Source organism: Mus caroli, chromosome 9, assembly GCF_900094665.2.
Source record: "Mus caroli chromosome 9, CAROLI_EIJ_v1.1, whole genome shotgun sequence".
NCBI lineage: Eukaryota > Metazoa > Chordata > Mammalia > Rodentia > Muridae > Mus > Mus caroli.
This window is the reverse complement of record NC_034578.1, coordinates 88,163,532-88,182,737: the sequence shown is the minus strand read 5'-3', so window position 1 is coordinate 88,182,737 and position 19,206 is coordinate 88,163,532. Positions and strand designations below refer to the sequence as shown.

At 39.6% G+C, this 19,206-nt stretch overlaps 1 protein-coding gene and 1 pseudogene across 1 annotated transcript in view; one reads left to right on the top strand and one right to left on the bottom strand.

The window, feature by feature from the left end:
* LOC110301752 (phospholipid scramblase 1) overlaps positions 1–19,206 on the bottom strand; it is a 50,002-nt gene that overhangs the window by 10,350 nt on the left and 20,446 nt on the right. Inside the window, exon 2 of the mRNA XM_021172387.1 lies at positions 3,720–3,952. Within this exon, the coding sequence (XP_021028046.1) occupies positions 3,720–3,776 (57 nt within the window). The 5' untranslated portion in view covers positions 3,777–3,952. The remainder of the gene's footprint in view (positions 1–3,719; positions 3,953–19,206) is intronic.
* Positions 12,682–13,212, top strand: LOC110301754 (annotated as a pseudogene).

The window sequence follows — 19,206 nt, the reverse complement described above, 5'->3', positions numbered from 1 at the left end:
CTCACTTTGTAGACCAGGCTGGCCTCGAACTCAGAAATCCGCCTGCCTCTGCCTCCCGAGTGCTGGGATTAAAGGCGTGCGCCACCACGCCCGGCTGAAAAATGATTCTTGATGTCACTGTTTGTGGTAACTGAGGACTTCTATGCATCTCATGATTTCTGGGCTTTTACTGTGGTAGTTTTTGCTGGTTTTGTTTTTGTTTTTATTTTGTTTTGTTTTTGAGAGAAGTTTCCCTTATATAACCCATGAGAGCATTACACTTATGGTTCCCCTGACTTGGCCTTCCTTATAGAGCTGACTACAGAGGCATGAGTTATTATTCCTGACCTTGACTGTTAAAAGATGTTTCAGGGTATTTTTCAGAAATATAAACAAGTATATATTCATAAGATAATTCATTTACTGAACTCCAAATGGTCTTTTGGGAAAACACCAAAGTATAGAGTCTTATTATGCCTATCTGATTTATGAAACAAAAGAAATATCAACTTAACAGTCCTATGTTAAACTACATGCAGTACTACTACAAAACCCAGATTTTTTTCTCTTACTATTGGCATTCAAAGCATTGTATTTGTCTAATAATAAAAGCAGTATGAATGAAAATATTTATAATAATTATAAGTAAATAGTAGATCATGTTACATAGGGAATATGGATTTTTTTTCAGTACCACTTACTGAACCTGATATCTAAGATTAACTAAATGTTTATTTGAATTACCAATTCATATATCCATTTATTCCTTATTGTGATTAAGGAGCATAGGATGCAGAATTAAGATATGAGGTTTAAGAAGGCAAGTCTTATGATATGTAATAAGTCTTAGGCTCTTGACTCTAAGATCACGTTTATGTACCATAGTTTTCTGTTATGTAAATGGTTATAATCATAGTAATTAGACATCATGAAGTTTCTATAAGGAATAGCTAACCCTTATAAACATCTAGTGTGTATACGTGTCCCCTCTTTCTCCACATCCACATCAAATTTTGTTGTCAATTGTCTTCTTTATGACTTTGTTATGACTCAGAGTGTGCTAGAATATCAAAAAGTATTTTAATCTACATTTCATACCTAAGGATAGTGAACACTTTTTAAAGGGTGTTTCCTATTCACATGTATTTCTTCCCTTTGAAAAATCTGTTCTATATATCTGCATATGGGAGATATGTTGAGTTCTCTGTTTTCTTGATGTTTAGGTTTTCTTTGAGTCCTTTCTATTCTCCAATCATCTGTTAGGTGTGTAGGTAGCAAAGATTGTATTTTCTTCCATGGGCTGCCTCTTCTCTCATTTAACAGTCTGAGTTAAGAAGATTTAGTTTCATAAGAGACTGTTGGTTGATTGGCAGTCTTACTTTCTGTGCTACTGGAGTCCTATTTAGAAAGTACCATGTCCGTATGTGGAAGTGTATTCATGACATTCCCCTTGAGCACTTGTAGAACAACAGGTCTTACAATTCCTGATTCACACTCTGAGCAGAATTTTCAATTACTGCAGGCACACTCAAAATCATTCTGGAAATTTTGCAAAAGAATGAACATAAAACTTCCATATGTCCCAGCTATGTCACTTATGGACGTATACTCAAAGGGCTTTCCATTTCTTACTGCAGAGATGTCTACACACATATGGTCATTGATGCTCTATTCAAAATAGCTAAGAAATGGAATCAGCCTGGATGTCAATGATCTCATGGCTGGACAATGAAAATGCAGAGGAATTTTATCTTGTAAAGAATAAAATTTGAAGGTGAATTGATGTAACTGGAAAATATTATAGCAAGTGTAGTAAGCTCCAACTTGGAAAATCAAACACCGTATGTTCTCTCCCATATGCAGATAAGTTTGAATCTTTAAATGTGTTTATTTAAATTGTAATGTCTGTAGAAACTCGAAAGGAAAAAAAAAGGTATGAAAGGGTTGTGGGTAGTGAAAAGCCCTTACAGAAACTGAGAAAATAGCATAGGTGCATGAAAACTGAGGGAGTTCTGAGAGTTGCAAGTTTTAAACAAGGGGTAAATGATTAGGGAGAACAGGAGATACAGAGAGAGGATTAACAAAAATGAAGGGTATATGAAAAATGCATGTCAAAACTTAAAATGTCAGAATGGGTGTACCATGCATGAGTGGATAATGCCTATACCAGAAGCCATGTGCTATCAGATTAAAATCCAAACAACAGATGTGGAACATCTCCTGAGGAATTACTGACCAAGAAAGTTCCAGAGGCTCCTTAAACTATACTGATTTTGGCCATTGCCATTGATTTCCCACCAAAAGTAGATGATAAGTCTCTTGCTGAAACCCCTACACCCTTTGGTTATAGAATTCAAGGAAATCATACTTCAAATGAGCTGGAAGCTTCCTTCTTGCTGCTGGTTTTCAGTTTGTGAGCTTCAAGCCTTGCATACTATTTATACTATATAATGCCAACTTATCAGCCAAGATGCCCCTACTACTGAAATTGTGGCACAACTCTTATGCAGGTAAACAACTGATTTCTTATCTGAGGTCTAACATGAGGAAATTCACATCTTGAATTGGGGAAAACTAGTCAAAGCCACATGTTTGCGAAAGTCAAAGGAACTGGGGATGTACCAAGTGCTTTCATTTTACTAAATGGACATACCATCAAACTGCTTCCAAAATGTTTATATACATAGACTAGTGCTACACTCAGTCTAGATTAAAGACGCTTACTTCTCTTTGCAGTAATTCTTGAATTAATGCAGGATCCATCACTGGCCAAGATGCTGAGAACAAGTGTTTGGTTCATCTTAAATGCAATGCCCATCTCTCCCACTCCAAGGCTCAGGGAACATCAGAGAAGATGGGGCAGAAAGAATGAGCCAGAAGATGAGGCCTATAAAGTTATTTCTTACAGGTATAAACTCATAGCAGCTGTGTTTCCCTGCATAGGGTCTACACCAACCTGAGCTTGCAAACTTTTAGTCACGGACAATAAAGAGGCTTACAGTGCTCAGCACCCACCCCCAGGACTATTAGTCTTTGACTGCTAGGAGCAAAAGTGTCAATGTCTTTAGTGATTCAGCCAGTAGTGTCTTACCTACACACCTGTGGATAGTGCAACACTCATGTCCCAGGATAGTCATGTTTACATTCAGTGGTTTTAAAACAATCAACCAACACACACATGCACACACACACACACACACACACTCAAAGAAAGGAAAATGGGATGATATCTTAGATGGTAGGAAATACTTGTGGGGGTAGGAATGGGTCAAGAGAAGGTAGGTGGATTAATAATGTGGCCAGAAATGTTTGTGGAATTTTGTTATTATTCAATAATAAATTAATGAAGAATATATTATATATTGTGTTTATAACAAATCTTAGAAACTTGTGCTAAATATATACCATTGTTTGACCATTATCATAAATTACTTCCATGGTAATAGAAAATACAATTTCCTAAGACATTCAAACTTTACTTTGAAACTAAAACAAATACACAAGAATCAGAGTGATTAATTTTAGAATACATATCCATGCTTTGTGGATCAAGTAATAATCTCAACACTTGGGATATTTCCAAGTAAATAGATTCTGAGGAATTCCAGTTAGCCTGTGGCACCTAAAGTACCCTTTATTTTAAAAAAAAAAAAAGTTTACTTGTCTGTCTCTAACTTGCATGAATGAACTGTAGTGGAAGTGTGGTATTGTTTACGTACTTTTTATTTATTTGAACTTACCTGAAGTAAATATTCCAATCCAGGTGGCACTCCATATGAGGTGGTGTTGATAGCCATGGGAGTCACACAGTAAGTCCACCAGGCTGGTTAGATTCTAGTTGACTTTGGATAATAAAGAAGGCTGGGCCTGCATCTGCACAGATGGGTGCAGGGACTGAGCAGCTTGCCTGAGGTCCTGAGGAATCGGAATGTCCAGATGTTCCCCAAACAGGAGGAAGCCAAATAGTTTGTTACTGCACAGAAAAAAATTGAACAGCCAGGTTTTGGAATTACTCTACCTATATAAGTTGACATTTCAATTCTTGCATCTATGAACTTTAATGTGTGATTGTTATTTTTTTTTAGAGCTATATCAATGAAGTATATGGGATTTAAGATCTACTCTCTTTGAGGGTGCTGGCTGTAAACAAACTCTTTTTTGGGTGGTGGCAGACAACTTTTTCCTTTGGCTCTGTGGCAATTTTCCCCAAATTGAAATATTCTCCCTCTTTTCCTTCTTTCCTTTCTTTTCTTTCTTTCCTTTCTTTCCTTCCTTCCTTCCTTCCTTCCTTCCTTTTTCTTTCTTTCTTTCTTTCTTTCTTTCTTTCTTTCTTTCTTTCTGTCTGTCTGTCTGTCTGTCTGTCTGTCTGTCTGTCTGTCTTTCTTTCTTTCTTTCTTTCTTTTTGTTTGTTTTTGTTTTTTTCAAGACAGGGTTTCTCTGTGTAGCCCTGGCTGTCCTGGAACTCACTCTGTAGACCAGGCTGGCCTTGAAATCAGAAATATGCCTGCCTCTGCCTTCCAAGTACTGGGATTAAAGGCGTGAGCCACCACTGCCGGGCTGAAATATTCTCATCTGGAGGAAAAAGGGAAACTCATAGACTCTAGAATTAAACAAATCCCACTTATGAGAGAAAACTGAACTGTACAAGATTGAAAAGGCCCCTTCTGAAGATTATAGGAGCAGTTATCAATTGCTGTGGAAAGGAGACATTCCTGACATTTGAGCTGTCTCCAAGTTGTGCTGAAAGCTGTAGGAATGAACCTTTTGCGAATTACAAACCAACCAGGATGTGATAAGCTTTTCCATGATGCAGCTGCCTAAGAGACGTCCATGCTCCTGTATGTAACCTTTTGCCCACAGTCCTGTAAAAATCCTCAAAATGGACTTTGGTACGGGTGGTACTTTGATATGTTAGTGGTGCCCTATCTTGAGTGAGAAGACATCTGTTCATGTCTCCTTGGAAAAAAAATAACACAAAACCCTTACCATTCACACTTTATATGTGTAATTTGAGAGACAAAGATCACAGATGACTCACGTGATTTTTATGAAGGTTTTGGCATGAGTTCATGGAAAAGAGTGTTAATGAGAAAACCAAAGCAAAGATTAAGAACTACTATTTCTAGGACCAAATCACTTGGAGTTCTGAACAATAACTTGCCCTTTATGTATAGAAGACATGATTGTCTTCCACTATATGGATACTTGTCAAGGGCTGGAGTCATTTGTCTATTTTCTACAGCTTATGAGATGGGTAGCACTGGCCTGTGATGGAGAGAAGCCAGGAATGCCACTACAATTCCCAAGTTCCCAGATCATGTGAAAATAAAGAATTCTCTATTTCAAATATTGTACGTATGTGTGTGTATGTATGTATACATATATATGCAGTACTATGTATGGCTGCAATAAAGCTTTACAAGCTTAATTTTATAGTTCATATAAGAGCAGTTCTAGGCTCCATAATATGTCAGCACTGATATTTACAAGGAACCTAATATTCAGAATAGGTAGTGAGTATAAGTAGAACCCAATGAAGGAAATCCACATGTCATTAAAAGTAAGGCTTAGCAAACAGAAAATACACTAATGCCTCATAAACACAGGTTTTATAGTCAACTCCTTCTAAGTAAGTGAATATTTATAGATGATCTATAATCCAATTGTATCTGGTGTACAGTGAAGAGAAACAGTTATGAAGAAGATAATTTGCACTTAAGCACCTTACAGTTAACTTCCAGGAAAAAGAGAATGTTTCTAAAATAAAGTTCTCAGACTCAAGGCACCTATTTTCAATAGATAGGGATTAAATGAGGATGCTAATTCCAGGAAAAGAGGAGCTTTGTGAGGTTCTGTAGCAAGAAATGGTGGAGAAGGAACAGTAAAGAGAGGAGAACTCCTGATCTGGGAGGTGAATTTAGTATACCTGCCAAGAGACATGTCCAAAAAAGTTAGGATGCTCTGTCAGTAGCACAACAGGATGCAGTTTACCTCCAGAAGCCCCATGTAAGGAGCTCTCACTTTAACTTTGCTTGGCAGGCAAGGTGTGGACCTGGGGAGTATGGTGAGTTCACGACACCATTTATATAAACAATGCGGAACAGTCAAATTCCCAATATATAAAAAAAGAGAGAGAGATTGAAATGATATCCTTTAAAAAGTGTAACATATATGCACAAGAAGGAGCAAGTGGACAATAGATTTGATACTATAGGGAGGAAAAGAAAGCAGAACAAAGGAAAAAACTGTACTAAACTGTTGTGTGAAATATATAAAAAACAATACACCCATGCTAATGCCAGATAATATCTAGCATTGCGGTTTCCCCGCCACCAGAGTCTCCATGTAGTTGTTCTCTTGTGGCAGATCCTGTTCAGATTCCCAGCCATCCACCCTCTGTGGTTAGCTATCACAAATCCCCATAACCCGGTAAAGTCAAAACTCTAGAGGCTTGTAATTTATCATTCAAATTTATATTGCTAAATTCTCAACCCACAAAATGCCCTCTCAATGAACTCAAAACTCAATTCATATAAACACAAGCTATACACCTAGATGAAGCAGACACACCCTACTTACTATGTAATCATCTATCTAAGAAATTCCCAATACTTATGGCTCCCAGGACTGTGTTGTTCTGGATCCTCTTCCTCTCCTATGGGTTCCATCTTGTCTCCTCCTCGCCTTCTCCTCCTCTGTAGCTCTGTCACTCTGTACTTGTCTCTAAAACTCTCAGCTCAGCTTATTTTTCCACTGCCCAATCACAGGCTCTAGCCTTATCTTTCACCTGCCTTCACCTGCTTACAGACAGTCATCTACACTAAACTGCAGCTGAGAAGGTTCTGGAGAGGATCTGACATTAGATCTAAAGCTGCATGATCACAGTCCGGGCTCATCTTCCATCTAGTCTATCCTTGATGCTTGATCATCATGCACTTGCTGTTTATCAGAAACACTTTGGAAGCTGTGGACCAGTACATGATGCTGACGCATTTTTCTGAGAACCTTTGTGGAGTAGATTCAATGGGGCAGAAATTCAAGAAGGAACACCATGAACCTAAGACCCCAACTGGTAGCCAAGCAAAAACCTAACTACAGCCTTCACTATCCACACATCTAAAGAAAGCTGCTTGGCCCAGTTCTCAGCATTGGTATTTGTTAGAGTTCTGAGATTTTGGTTTCATTAAAAAATATATAGAAATAATATAAGAATATATTTTCACTTTAATCCCAGTCGTGGGGCCACGGGGCTGCTACAGACTATCTGAAGCGACTGACTACGACTCGCCTCGTGCTCTAGCAAAGGCGTAGTCTTGCCACCGGAAGATGGTTTCTGCAATTGTGTGACGTTTGGGATTCTGGGAACTTCTCAGAGAGTACAAAAATGTTGGAGCTTTGATCGGCATCGTGGATGGTTGTTGGTTATTCGTGTGGATTGGCTGAGGTTTGTTAGTAGTCATCCTCAAAGAAGAAACAACGGGAAAGAGATTAGATTCAGGGATCTCCATCTCTCTCTCCTCTCTCCTTTCTCTTCTATCGAATGATCCAGGATGATATACCAGGGCATAAAGGGTAGAAAAAGAAGAGCCCACAACTTAGCAAAGACCAGCTTCAGGTGTTAGTCTCCTGGGGTGGTCTAACAGGACAGCAAGTATGTGCTCCAAGCATAGGACTGATTGTGTCTGGAATTCGAGCATCTTGTCTGTTCAACTGGAGCAGGCAATTTGAGGTCTGACATGGTTGTTAACTGGATCTGTCTAACAGAACACCTGCCTCAAATACTCATAATGTTTACATGTTCTGTGCTCAGGAACTATTCTCCTTTGCATAGAAATCTCCAGAAGAAAACTGAATGGATTCCAAACAGTGCTCATTTGTTCATGCTTCCTTGCTTGCTTCCTATTTTTTAACCTGGAAACCCTAAGCTGCAGGTTAATGAGGAAGAGTACCTTTTGGCAAAACAACTACAGGATAAATTTCAGTTTTGATTTTGTAGCAGGGATTAGGTCCTAATGCTCAAAGCTAAGCAACAGGGAATGCTAAGCACACAGAGTTGTCTGTTTACCAAAAAGATATATAGCATATTTTCTTTCCAGAAACCTGGAGATGGTTATAGTTAATAGCCTGGACACCTGTGCTATGTGAAGAGGCAGAACACACCTGACTCTCCTGGGCTATTATGTTTATTTCAGACCTTTCCTCCATAGACCTTTATCTTGAACACTGTTTCTCAGTCAATACACCCAGTTTATGGGTGAGGTACTTTACAATAGTCTAGGTGACCTCTGTGCTATCTGTAGATCCAGGCTTTACCTGACTCCCACAGACCTTAGTTTATCTCAGTCACTCTCCCTAGATCCTTATCTTGAGCATTCTAGGTAAACAGACCTCATCCTTTACAGAGGAGGCAATTGGTCCTCTGAACAATTTCATTGTATCACATCTTAAGCTTTGATGAACACAAAGCATTGAGTTAATCATCATCAGGAAACTTTTTTCCAAAATTGTCCTATGCTTAAATATGCCTAAAATAAACTACATCAGATACTAGAAGTTTTTTTTTGATTCTATAATACTTTAATATTAATATAATGTATGGTTTTTGATAAGTACTTTCAGAGATGCCTTCGTTGTCCACAACAACTCTGGCCTTACGCCTGATACGTTTAATCATAATTATGAAGGTACCAGGTTTCCTGTATCTAATATTTATATGTTCGAAAGTTTACATTTTCATTTCACTTATATATAAGCCATGTATGCTCACTTTTTCCTAGTTCTTGAAGCTGTGGTGTGTTTATCCTCATTATAAAATTTCTGTGACACTTAAAGTTAACAAAACCATATTGATGACACTTTAAGGGCAAAGCAGAACTGGACAGTCCTTCAGTGTCATCACCACCACTGAACTCTGCTCTGTCATTGCTATCTGGATAACACTGACATTGAGTTACAAGTTTAAAGACACAAGAGTTTAAAAACTTGATTTGCACAAAAGAAATAAAAAAATTATATACAATACATTGGTTTTTAAAAATGCAAAATTAACATCTATCACTTCTGTCATGCCAACAACTTGACATATATACACATGCAGAAAACATTCCAACTCGGTCATCAGAACTATGATGAACAAATTGCTGCTATGTTTTCACACTGACAGAAGGCATATTCAAAATATTCCATATACTAAATACTGCAATACTCTTTGCACATATAAATGCTGGTTATAATAGTTTTTGCTTTGATTAAAATTAATGTTTTAATCAAGCTAACATTAAGTTCACTAAAATTCTCAAGAGTTCAGGAATCTAGGACCTTACAATAAAGAAACCCAAAATGTATAACTATAACAAGCAAGTTTTAACCGGCACTGGCGACTGAGTCGTGTTGGACTGGATTTCCTTCTTGTCTAACACTGATCATTACTCTGCTGGCAGTGGCATTTGTAGAGACACCACGCACACACACACGCACATGCACACACACACACTTTGTGTTTTATAATAAAGTGGAGGCGTGCTCTGCCAAGGTGTCTGGATGAACAATCAAGCCATGTGACAGGCTTAATATAGAAGGAAGTTTATTTGGGACTTGGAGGACTGTGTAGAGACAGAGAGGGGAGGAAAGAGAAGAACACACACATACACACAATTTTCTTATAGTTTACATTATTAGAGCATATATATAATTAAAATTCATGTGGCTGCACAAGGTTAAAGTATATGCTATACATGAAAAACAGTCTTTATGAAAGCTGTCACTATATACAATAACTTGGTCAGTGAATGGAAACTTTAATACAAAGGATATAAGCTCTGGCGCCAACTGACCTTTAGCTTGCTTCTCAGAGGAAATGGGCATATAGAGTAGACAAAGATACAGATACCAGTAATGACCACGTGATAGAATATGGTAAGGCTATCATTAATTCTGACTTGTTTTGTTAGGGGTATGTGTGTATATGCTTTCTATTTTTTTCTCTTTACCTCTTAGCTTATAACCTATAATGCATGTATCACAGTGTTGAAGCACTTTTATTGGAGGTCATAGTACTTAGGTCATTGCATATCAAGTAGAGTATGAATCACTGAAGGACTTTACACACTTGGAGAGAAGGGTCAGTGTCCTCAGATAGCTACTTTATCAGTGTTCTAGTTGTCTTTCAGTCACTGGGATTAAGTAACATGATGAAAGAATGGGAAAGAAAGAGTCTACGTACACCGTATGTTATGATCATAGCCCATTATGGATGGTAGACAAAGCAAAATCTCAAGCAGGAACCATCAAAGAAAGTTGCCTATTGGCTTGTTTGTTTCTGGCTTGCTCAACTAGCTATCTTTCTTATATAGACCAGGCATACTTACCAATGGATGGTACCAAGCATAGTGGATTAGGACCCCTGAATCAATTAGCAATTTAAGGGATATCCCTAGCAAAGCTCACATGTCAACTTGATGAAAGCAGTTCCTCAATAGAGGTTTTCTCTGCATGTGTAACAAGCATGTTCAAGTTGACAAAATCTTGCTAGCATGATTAACCCCTTATAAACTTGACACACAAAGGCATCACTGTTCAACCTTGTTTCCTCTCAATATCTCATGTCAATATCACAATAGAAAGCACAGTACTTTGGGACTTACTCAAGACCTATGGGCTCTAAATGGCTTGGATAGCTCCACCNTGACTATTCTGACATCTGCAGTGCCCAGCTTGCCTGGCAGGCTCTAATTTGCACCGTTACAACATGCCTCTCTTTTTTGATCCATGTTCTATAGTATCCAATATGGTAGTGTCTTCACTACAACTGAGAATGCATCTTTACCAATGACCTCTCAGGCTCTAATGGTACCAAGCCTCATTTTTTTCTTAATGACTCCTTCATGCCTTCAAAACCAAAGCCATAATGGAGATGTATGCACTGTCAGATTCAATCTGAGCTTANGATGTATCCTTAGGTCCCTCAGTGAACCACAGATTCTGTGCTCTGACTCATCCTGAGGAAATAACCCACAGATTTCACCTCAATGATACTGGACTTTTAATAGTCACAGGTAATCCTTTAACTCCAAATAAGCAATATAAGTTGCCTCCGTAAAGCAATGGTTTCACTTCAATTGTGCTGGTCATTGGTTAATCATAGTCAATTATTTATTAGCTTACCAGAAGCCACAGATTCTTATTTCAAGTTATTACAAGAACAGTTTTCCTCTGAAACTTCATAATCTAGGTCCGTATCATTAGCAGTGATATCAGNACTGTCTTCCAAGTTCCAACAATAGCTCACCAGGCTCTGAACTCTCAGTGGTTTTTCCAGTGCAAAGCTCCAAACATTCCAAAGCATTGCTGAAAGGACCCAGATATAGCTGTCTCTTGTGAGACTATGCCAGGGCCTAGCAAACACAGAAGTGGATGCTCACAGTCAGCTATGGAATGGATCAAAGGGCCCCCAATGGAGGAGCTAGAGATAGCACCCAAGGAACTAAAGGGAACTGCAACCCTATAGGTGGAACAACAATATGAACTAACCAGTACCCCGGAGCTCTTGTCTCTAGCTGCATATGTATGAAAAGATGGCCTAGTCGTCCATCACTGGAAAGAGAGGCCCATTGGACTTGCAAACTTTATATGCCCCAGTACAGGGGAACGCCAGGGCCAAAAAGGGGGAGTGGNTGGATAAGGGAGTGGGGGGGTATGGGGGACTTTTGATATAGCATTGGAAATGTAAATGAGCTAAATACCTAATAAAAAAATGAAAAAAAAAAAAGCCTGGTCAGGATCATCAGGGCAAAATGCTAGGCTCTAGTAGCAATTCCCATCCTGGCTTACTTTCTGCTGCCTCAGTTTAAAAAAAAAATGATTAGGAAAAACCTGTGGAAGAAAGGGTTTGGTTGTTTATTCTACCCTGCTACTTTTCTTGGGTTAACACTAGTGTTCTGCTCTCATGTTCCTGCCTCTCAGGCCTTTAGACCCAAACTGGGCTGTGTGTCACCGGTTCTCCTGATTCTCAGATTGGATTACAAAATATGATAGTTTTGATTTATACTTTAGAATTGAGTTTCACTCTCAGTCTTTTGTTTAAGAGCAATTTGCAACTTTATGTTTTTTTTAATTACATATATTTATTTTTAGTGTAGAGTGTGTGTGCATTGCACGAGTGTTTGAGTATACACATGTGTGTGTACATGTGCATTTCATGTGCATGTGGGAACATGTGCAAATACAAAGGGGCAAATGTGAATTTCAGAGGAGAGCTTTTGAAAAATCAGTTCTCTCCCGTTAGTGTGTGTGTCCTAGGGATCAAACCTAGGTCCTTAGACTTGGTGCCACAAAACCTACAAGCTGAACCATCTCACCAGTCAAACCTCATATCACTAGCTACATATTTCCTGTTGCTCTTTTTCTCTAGAGGCCTCTGATTAATTTAATGGATCTATTCCAAGAAATAGCATCAGATAGTTGTAGAAATGATAAGACAGTATTCTAGCTGAATTAAACATGACCAGACAATTGCTTCCCCATTCTTATAAATTTTTTTAAAAAATACCAAAAAGACACAGAAGAGAAAAGCACTTATACTTTACTAAAAAATAAAAAAATTAAAAAGAAAATGAATGGGATTAGCTGGGGCCAGCTCGCTAATGGTGGGCATGTGCGGCTAGTGCACAGAGAGGCCGGAGCTGCGTGCTGTGTGGCGGCGCCATGCCATTGAACATGGACCAGCTCAAACACCAGGTCATGATCAACTAGTTCATGCTGATAACAGGCTAAGCAGCCGACCAGGCAAAGCAACTGCTGCAAGCAGCTCAGTGGCAGTTCGAGACTGCCCTCGGCGCCCTTTTCCAGGAGACCAACATCCCCTACAGCCGCCACCACCAGATGATGTTCACTCTGTCCAACACCCCTGCCACGCCCCCCAACTTCCCTGATGTTCTCACCATGTTTTCCTATCCTAAGACCTCTGAAAGCATCTATGGTGGTGGCAGCAGTTGCAGCCCAATGGCCACTTTGGTCAGGTCACCCCCACTGCACTTCTCCCATGCCACTGGCAGCTTTGCAACACCCAGCTGGCCAACTGCAGCCTCGCCTCCAGGAGGCCCACAGCACCACCAGCCGCAGCCGCCCCTGTGGACACGGGCACCCCCTTCCCCAACTTCAGACTGGCCTCCCCTGGCTCTCCAACGGGTCACCTCAGAAACAAGGGCCCACCCTGCCATTGAGGCAGAGAGATGAGAGAGGAGGTCAGAAACCCGTGGGGTGGGGGAGAGGATGTCTCCGTGAGCCCTTCACCCCTCCTTTGTCTGCACCCCTATACCCCAGACCCCTGGAGAGGAGAGACTGGACTCTAGCCAGGCAGTCTTGTGCCAGCACTGGCAGCACAGGCTCCCCCAGCTGGCATGGATCTGACTCAGAGTGGCTTGGGTGCTTAATGGGCAGCACCTTGGAGACCAAGCAGCCATCCCAATGAAGACTTAACCTGCTGGGCCCCACCACCTGGTGTGTTTCAGAGAATCACTTGGTGGCAGACACATGGCTGACTCCTGTCTTTGGGCCAATAGGCCTAGACCCCTACCCTTGGGAATGGAGAGCCTTCTCCGCATGTGTGCGTGCAGCTGTGTTTTATTTATTTATATGTATGTTGCTCTTCAAAAGCAACCTAGTTTATGGGGCAGTTGGACTTTGCATGTTAGAGTGACCCCAAGCCCCTTGGTCCACCCCGCCATTGTCCAAAGGGCCCTGCCTCACTCCACCTCCTTATCTGCTGGCATTGCTGTTTCCTGTAAAGGATTATGGGAAAGTCCAGGACTCTTCTACCCAGCCCCTGCCTGCAAGGGTTCACTGCATGCCCCTTCCCCAAACCCAGGATTACCTGGTCTCCATTTCCTACCCCTCTTTTGACAAAACAGAAAATTACAAACCACACACACACACACACACAGACACATACACACACAGAACATGGACAAAGCTATGTTAAGGAATTCATGCTATATAACTTACCATAAGAATAATAACTAATACAATTTTACATCCCAACTTGTTTAGCATATGCTTTTTCACAACAGTTAAGTGCAATTCTAGGAGAAAGAACCATCACACCCCATATACATTGTTAACATTTATGAACATCTTTGTTGAAATCATTCCACCAGAAATCACAATTCTCCTTTGCTGCTGGGCCATTTAATCACTGTGTCCCTTTATCACAGTAGGGGAAGACGGAACGGTGCAGGTAGCAGACAAAGGGGGCCACGTAACTTATAGGAGGTGGGATTTTAAAACACAGGAAAAACCATGAAGATTTGAGAATGAGACAGAGATTTTTAACTGTAGATTCTGGTTGACATCTCTTCCCAGCTGAGACAGTAAGAATTTGAACAAAAGTCTTTCTCCTCCTCCTAATTCCAAACCTAACAGTTGTTTGGGACTATTACCAGAAGCATCCTTGATATAATACTATTACTAAAAGGAACTTAAGGAAGAACATGTTTATTTTGGCTTAGAGTTCCAGAGATGGATACAGTCCATCATTGAAGGAAGAACATAACCAATGACCACATTTCATTAGCACACAGGAGAGAGACTGAGACAGAGAGGAGAGAGAGACAGAGAGAGAAAGAGGGAGGAAGGGAGGAAAAGGAAGGGAGAGGTATGTTCTTGTTGAGATTTTTGTGGTTTGTTGGAGGAAGTGTGTCATTAGAGGGTGGAGTGGGCTTGGAGATTCCAGAAGCTCAAGCTCTGTGTGACATTCACTTCCTGCTGCTTCACAGATCCAGGTATAGAACCCTGAGCTACCTCTTCATCATCATGTCTGCCTGCATGCCACCTTGTTTCCCAAAGAGGCAATAGTAGAGTAAACCTCTGAACTGTAAACCAGCCCCATTTCAATGCATTCTTTTGTAAGAATGGCTGTGGTCAGGACGTTTCTTCACAGCAACAGAAAACCCTAAGACATTTGGTATCCAGTCACTTTTTGTTCTCCCAGCCTTTGCTTGCTCCTAAATCACTGAGAGAGGGAGCAACTCAGCCTACTGCAGAGCACAGTAGGGAAGAAAGGCCTATTCAGTGACCCCAGCAAGCAGATGAGAGTAACAGGCTCTAAGGTGCAGCTGTTTGTCTATTGCCTTTGGTTTGCTTGTTACTTATGTAAAAATTGAGGCAATTCATTTATGAACTATTGTTTTAGTAGAAGTTGGTTAAAAATGCTGTGTGAAGCCACCTATAACTGGCTCTTACTACATGTTTGTTATTTATTGAACCTAAAATATAGCCACCATCCCTCCCACCAACCCAGGCAGACTGCACCACAAGCTACACCTCACTTATAATCCACTCCTGCACTCAGTCATAGCACTTTTGATTGCATTTTACAGTTAGGTGTGCTGTACCCTTCAGGGCATGGTTGTCGATAAGGTCTTCTTTTTCTTCTGCCTTTGAACTAGGACTATAGATTCCAGAGGTTTTTTTTTGTTTGTTTATTTGTTTTTTAAAAGCTGGGAACCAAACCCATTTAAGGATGAATATTCAAGGAGACCTATAAAACAACCTAAGGTCCTTAATCCATTTCCTGCCTTCCATTTATTTCTAGCATCCTTAAAGAGCTGCTGGGAGTCCTGTCCTGGGTATTTAGTTGTATTAAGTTGGTGAGCAGGATTCAGTGTTCCTACTCATCTCTCCTGGGTCTGGAACCTTTCCTGTGTCTTTGAAGCTCTCACCCCATTTGCACTATCCTGCCTGTTGTGTACACATATAGATGACAGTTGTAGGGAATTACTCTTCATGGGCAATATTTAGGTTGAAGATTACATATTCAAACAATATATACTGAGGGCAGAGATTCAATGAATCTATACAATTGTTTTAAAAATATTTCAGATGTAGGGTTTCTTGGTTGATAGTTCATACTGCTTGTGGTGGTTCGAATAGGTATAGTCCCCATACACTCATATGTTTGAATGCTTGGCCAGAGAACATGGCACTATTAGGCGGTGTGGCTTTGCTGGAGTAGGTGTATCCTTGTTGGAGAAATTGCAGCACTGTAGAGGTGGGCTTTGAGGTCATATATATGCTCAAGCTCCGCTACGTGTGGAACGTAGTCTTCTCCTTCCTGCCTGCCGATCTAGGAGTAGAACTCTCAGCTCCTTCTCTAGCACCATGTTTGCCTGGGTGCTGCCATGCTTCTCATCATGATGGTAATGGACTAAACCTCTAAAACTGTAAGCCAGCCACAAATTAAATGTTTTCCTTTATAAGAGTTGCTTTGGTTATGGTGTCTCTTGACAGCAATAAATTCTAACTAAGACACTGCTCTTGAAGAATTGCTGAGTACAATTTCTAGCATCTGTGTAAGGCAGCTCTCAAATGCTTATGACTATGAATCCAAGGATATACCATCCTCCTTTGGCTTCTGCAGGCACCTTCACTCACATGTATGCACACACACACACACACACACACACACACGGTCACACGGTGGTATTTCAAATGCCATAAAATTCACTGTTTTTGTAAATGTAAATATGAACCAGAGAGATCGAATGTTTTGGGTTCAGTCTCCACCTTAGAGAACCTGACCTACGTTTGAACTCAAGTAAACTAACAGGTTGGTACCTAGCACCAGTTTCTAGGCTACTCCCTAACAAGACCTGTGCCTAGCAGCAGTCTCCAAGATATTCCCCCAACAAATTTGCACCCCCAGGTTACAAGCCTGCTCCTGGCACTTCACTTCCAACAACCACCAGTCAGGAAAAACAGAAGTTAAGTTTATGGTTTGGCTCCCAGCACCAGCTAATTATGTTAAAGGCCACAGTAGACCCCAATTAGATGCCTGCCAGGCTAGAAACACTCACCCCTCACTTGCCATTTTCTATAAGACCTTGTCCCAAGGAGAGCTCAGGGTTTCTTTACCAAAGCTGTCCTGTGGGTCTGTGGAGAGTTAAAGCTTGAGCTTGTAAGTGAACACTCTTTTGTGATTGCATCAGATAGGCTCCTGATTGGTCTCTTGGAGTCCACAAATGCTTACTGGTACTACAATTCCTGACCACCAGATGTCTCAGTATGAACTAAGTTATTTTATGCTGGTTTACACTGGTTCTAACATTCTGCCTCAGTTTCTTTCACTGTGATATCATCTCTTTAGCACTGATAATGATGTATAAAGATACTAGAATTAAGATAGAGTGCTTATTGTATTTCCTGACTTATACGTACTTGGTGACTCTCATTACTGGCCTAATTATTACAGAAAAATGTGCTTGAGGTTTTGTTCTTTTTTTATTTCCTTACTATTTTCTACCCATACATGGTTTGAAATAAGGTATTTCAAAATGCTCTACATTATAGCAGAATTTTTTCCTATGGAAAAATTCAATTGTGCTTATATCTTTAGAAAGATACAATGTGTAGTCATAACCTGGAAATTTTGCCCAGTGTCAATTTGAATGACTCTGCCTTTCTCTCTTTCTACCTCAATCTTTCTTTGGGGTAGAAATATAATAGATTTTGAAATGCTTATATAGTTCCACTTAATATAATCTAAATTATTTATATGTGAAATCTGCTTGGTTTTTCCTGATAACTGTCTTCTGTTTAGATACTGCCTCTGCTCTTTGGTTTTCTGTCATCAGTGAATTCATTAACTCTGCCTATAGTGAAGGACAGGTGTGAGCACTCTTCCCTTTTTCTCTATTTATTAGTTTATCTTTGTTATAGTTGGTTGTGTCATTTAGAATTCTGTAGTGGTAAAATGAACTGACTTTAATCAAATCATGAAAGTCAAGCTTAGATATTTTCAAATTGCCTTTTTCAGCTAAATAACCTCCTTAACAATTTTGAGTACACGTTTACACAAATCCTAATTAAGGTCCAGTCATGTTAATCATTTCAGGATCTATTCACTATTATTCAGAACCAAATGACAGTTATAAAAATACTACTAAACACTAAGTAACACATATTACTGTAGGCTTCATTTTATTTAAACCCAGGGAATAGATGTAAATAATAAATCACCAGACATGCACACACATACAAATACACACACACACACACACACACACACACACACACACACACACAATATTTTTTTCTGGGAAGCACATCAAAGTTGGCTTCCAGTGGGAAAGTAATTTTCAGGTTGCCTCCATAGTCAAGAACTATGAAATGCTCCAAGAAACAAAGGACTTTTTCTCTAATGCTGAGAAATAAAAGCTGGAAAGCCTTGTGTTTGAAACACTGGAATGAATGAGAAGCCGATATTTTACATTGGCTACCTGCAGATTAACATTTTAAATGACCTGTAGTGTAAATTAAACTGTTTGTGACCCTTGCTTGTGGTTAAATGTTAGGAAATTAGCTTTTGAAATGTGTGATATACATTTTGGAAAATTTTAAGGAACCTGTATCCTGTTTTCCACAATGACTATACTAAATTATATCCACACATATGGTATGCAAGTTCTCCTGTCTCTGTGTATCCTCAACAGCAGACCTGCCATCCTTAGCATTCTGGATAAGAACTCCTGCCCTTGGAGGATAGCATCTTGGTGTGGTGGTGTGGTTTGGATTATAGTTCTCCCACTGAACAAGGGGAGTGATCTTAGCCCAGTAGAATTAGGGAGGTGGTAGGGGTTTCATTCCTAACAGTTTTCTGTTTTTGAGAGCCTTTATTATCTCTTCCTTAAGTGTTTAGTGTTTTTTAAATACATTGAGGTATGATCACACTTCATTATGTACATGCACAAAATTCTCAAGAATAAAGTAGATTTTCATTTCCAAGTGGCTTTTAAAGGGAAATGGCTTCTGGGTTAGGATTGGCATGTGTGTCCTCATTGTTCTCTTCCTTCAGATTTATGTGTCCGGCTAAAGGTTTGCCAATTTTGTTTTCAAAAAAGGCTAATTTTTAAATTCATATTTTGTTTTTGGTGCCTACTTCTCATATTTGTGCTTTATCTGTGATTTCTTTCCTGTTACTAATTTGGGATTTGATTTATTCTTTGTTATCTAGGTCTTTGAAATGCATTCAACATGTTCTTTATCTGGAATCTTTCTATTTTTGATACAGGAAATTATTCCTATACACACCCCTCAGTAGGAACTTGCTGTATCCTGTTAAGTTTTGAAATGTATTTTCATTTATTTTGAGAACTTTTAAAAATTAAATTTTTATATTTTGATGACCAATTATATTTTTCAAAATATAGTGTTCAGTCTCCATGTGTTTGTGTA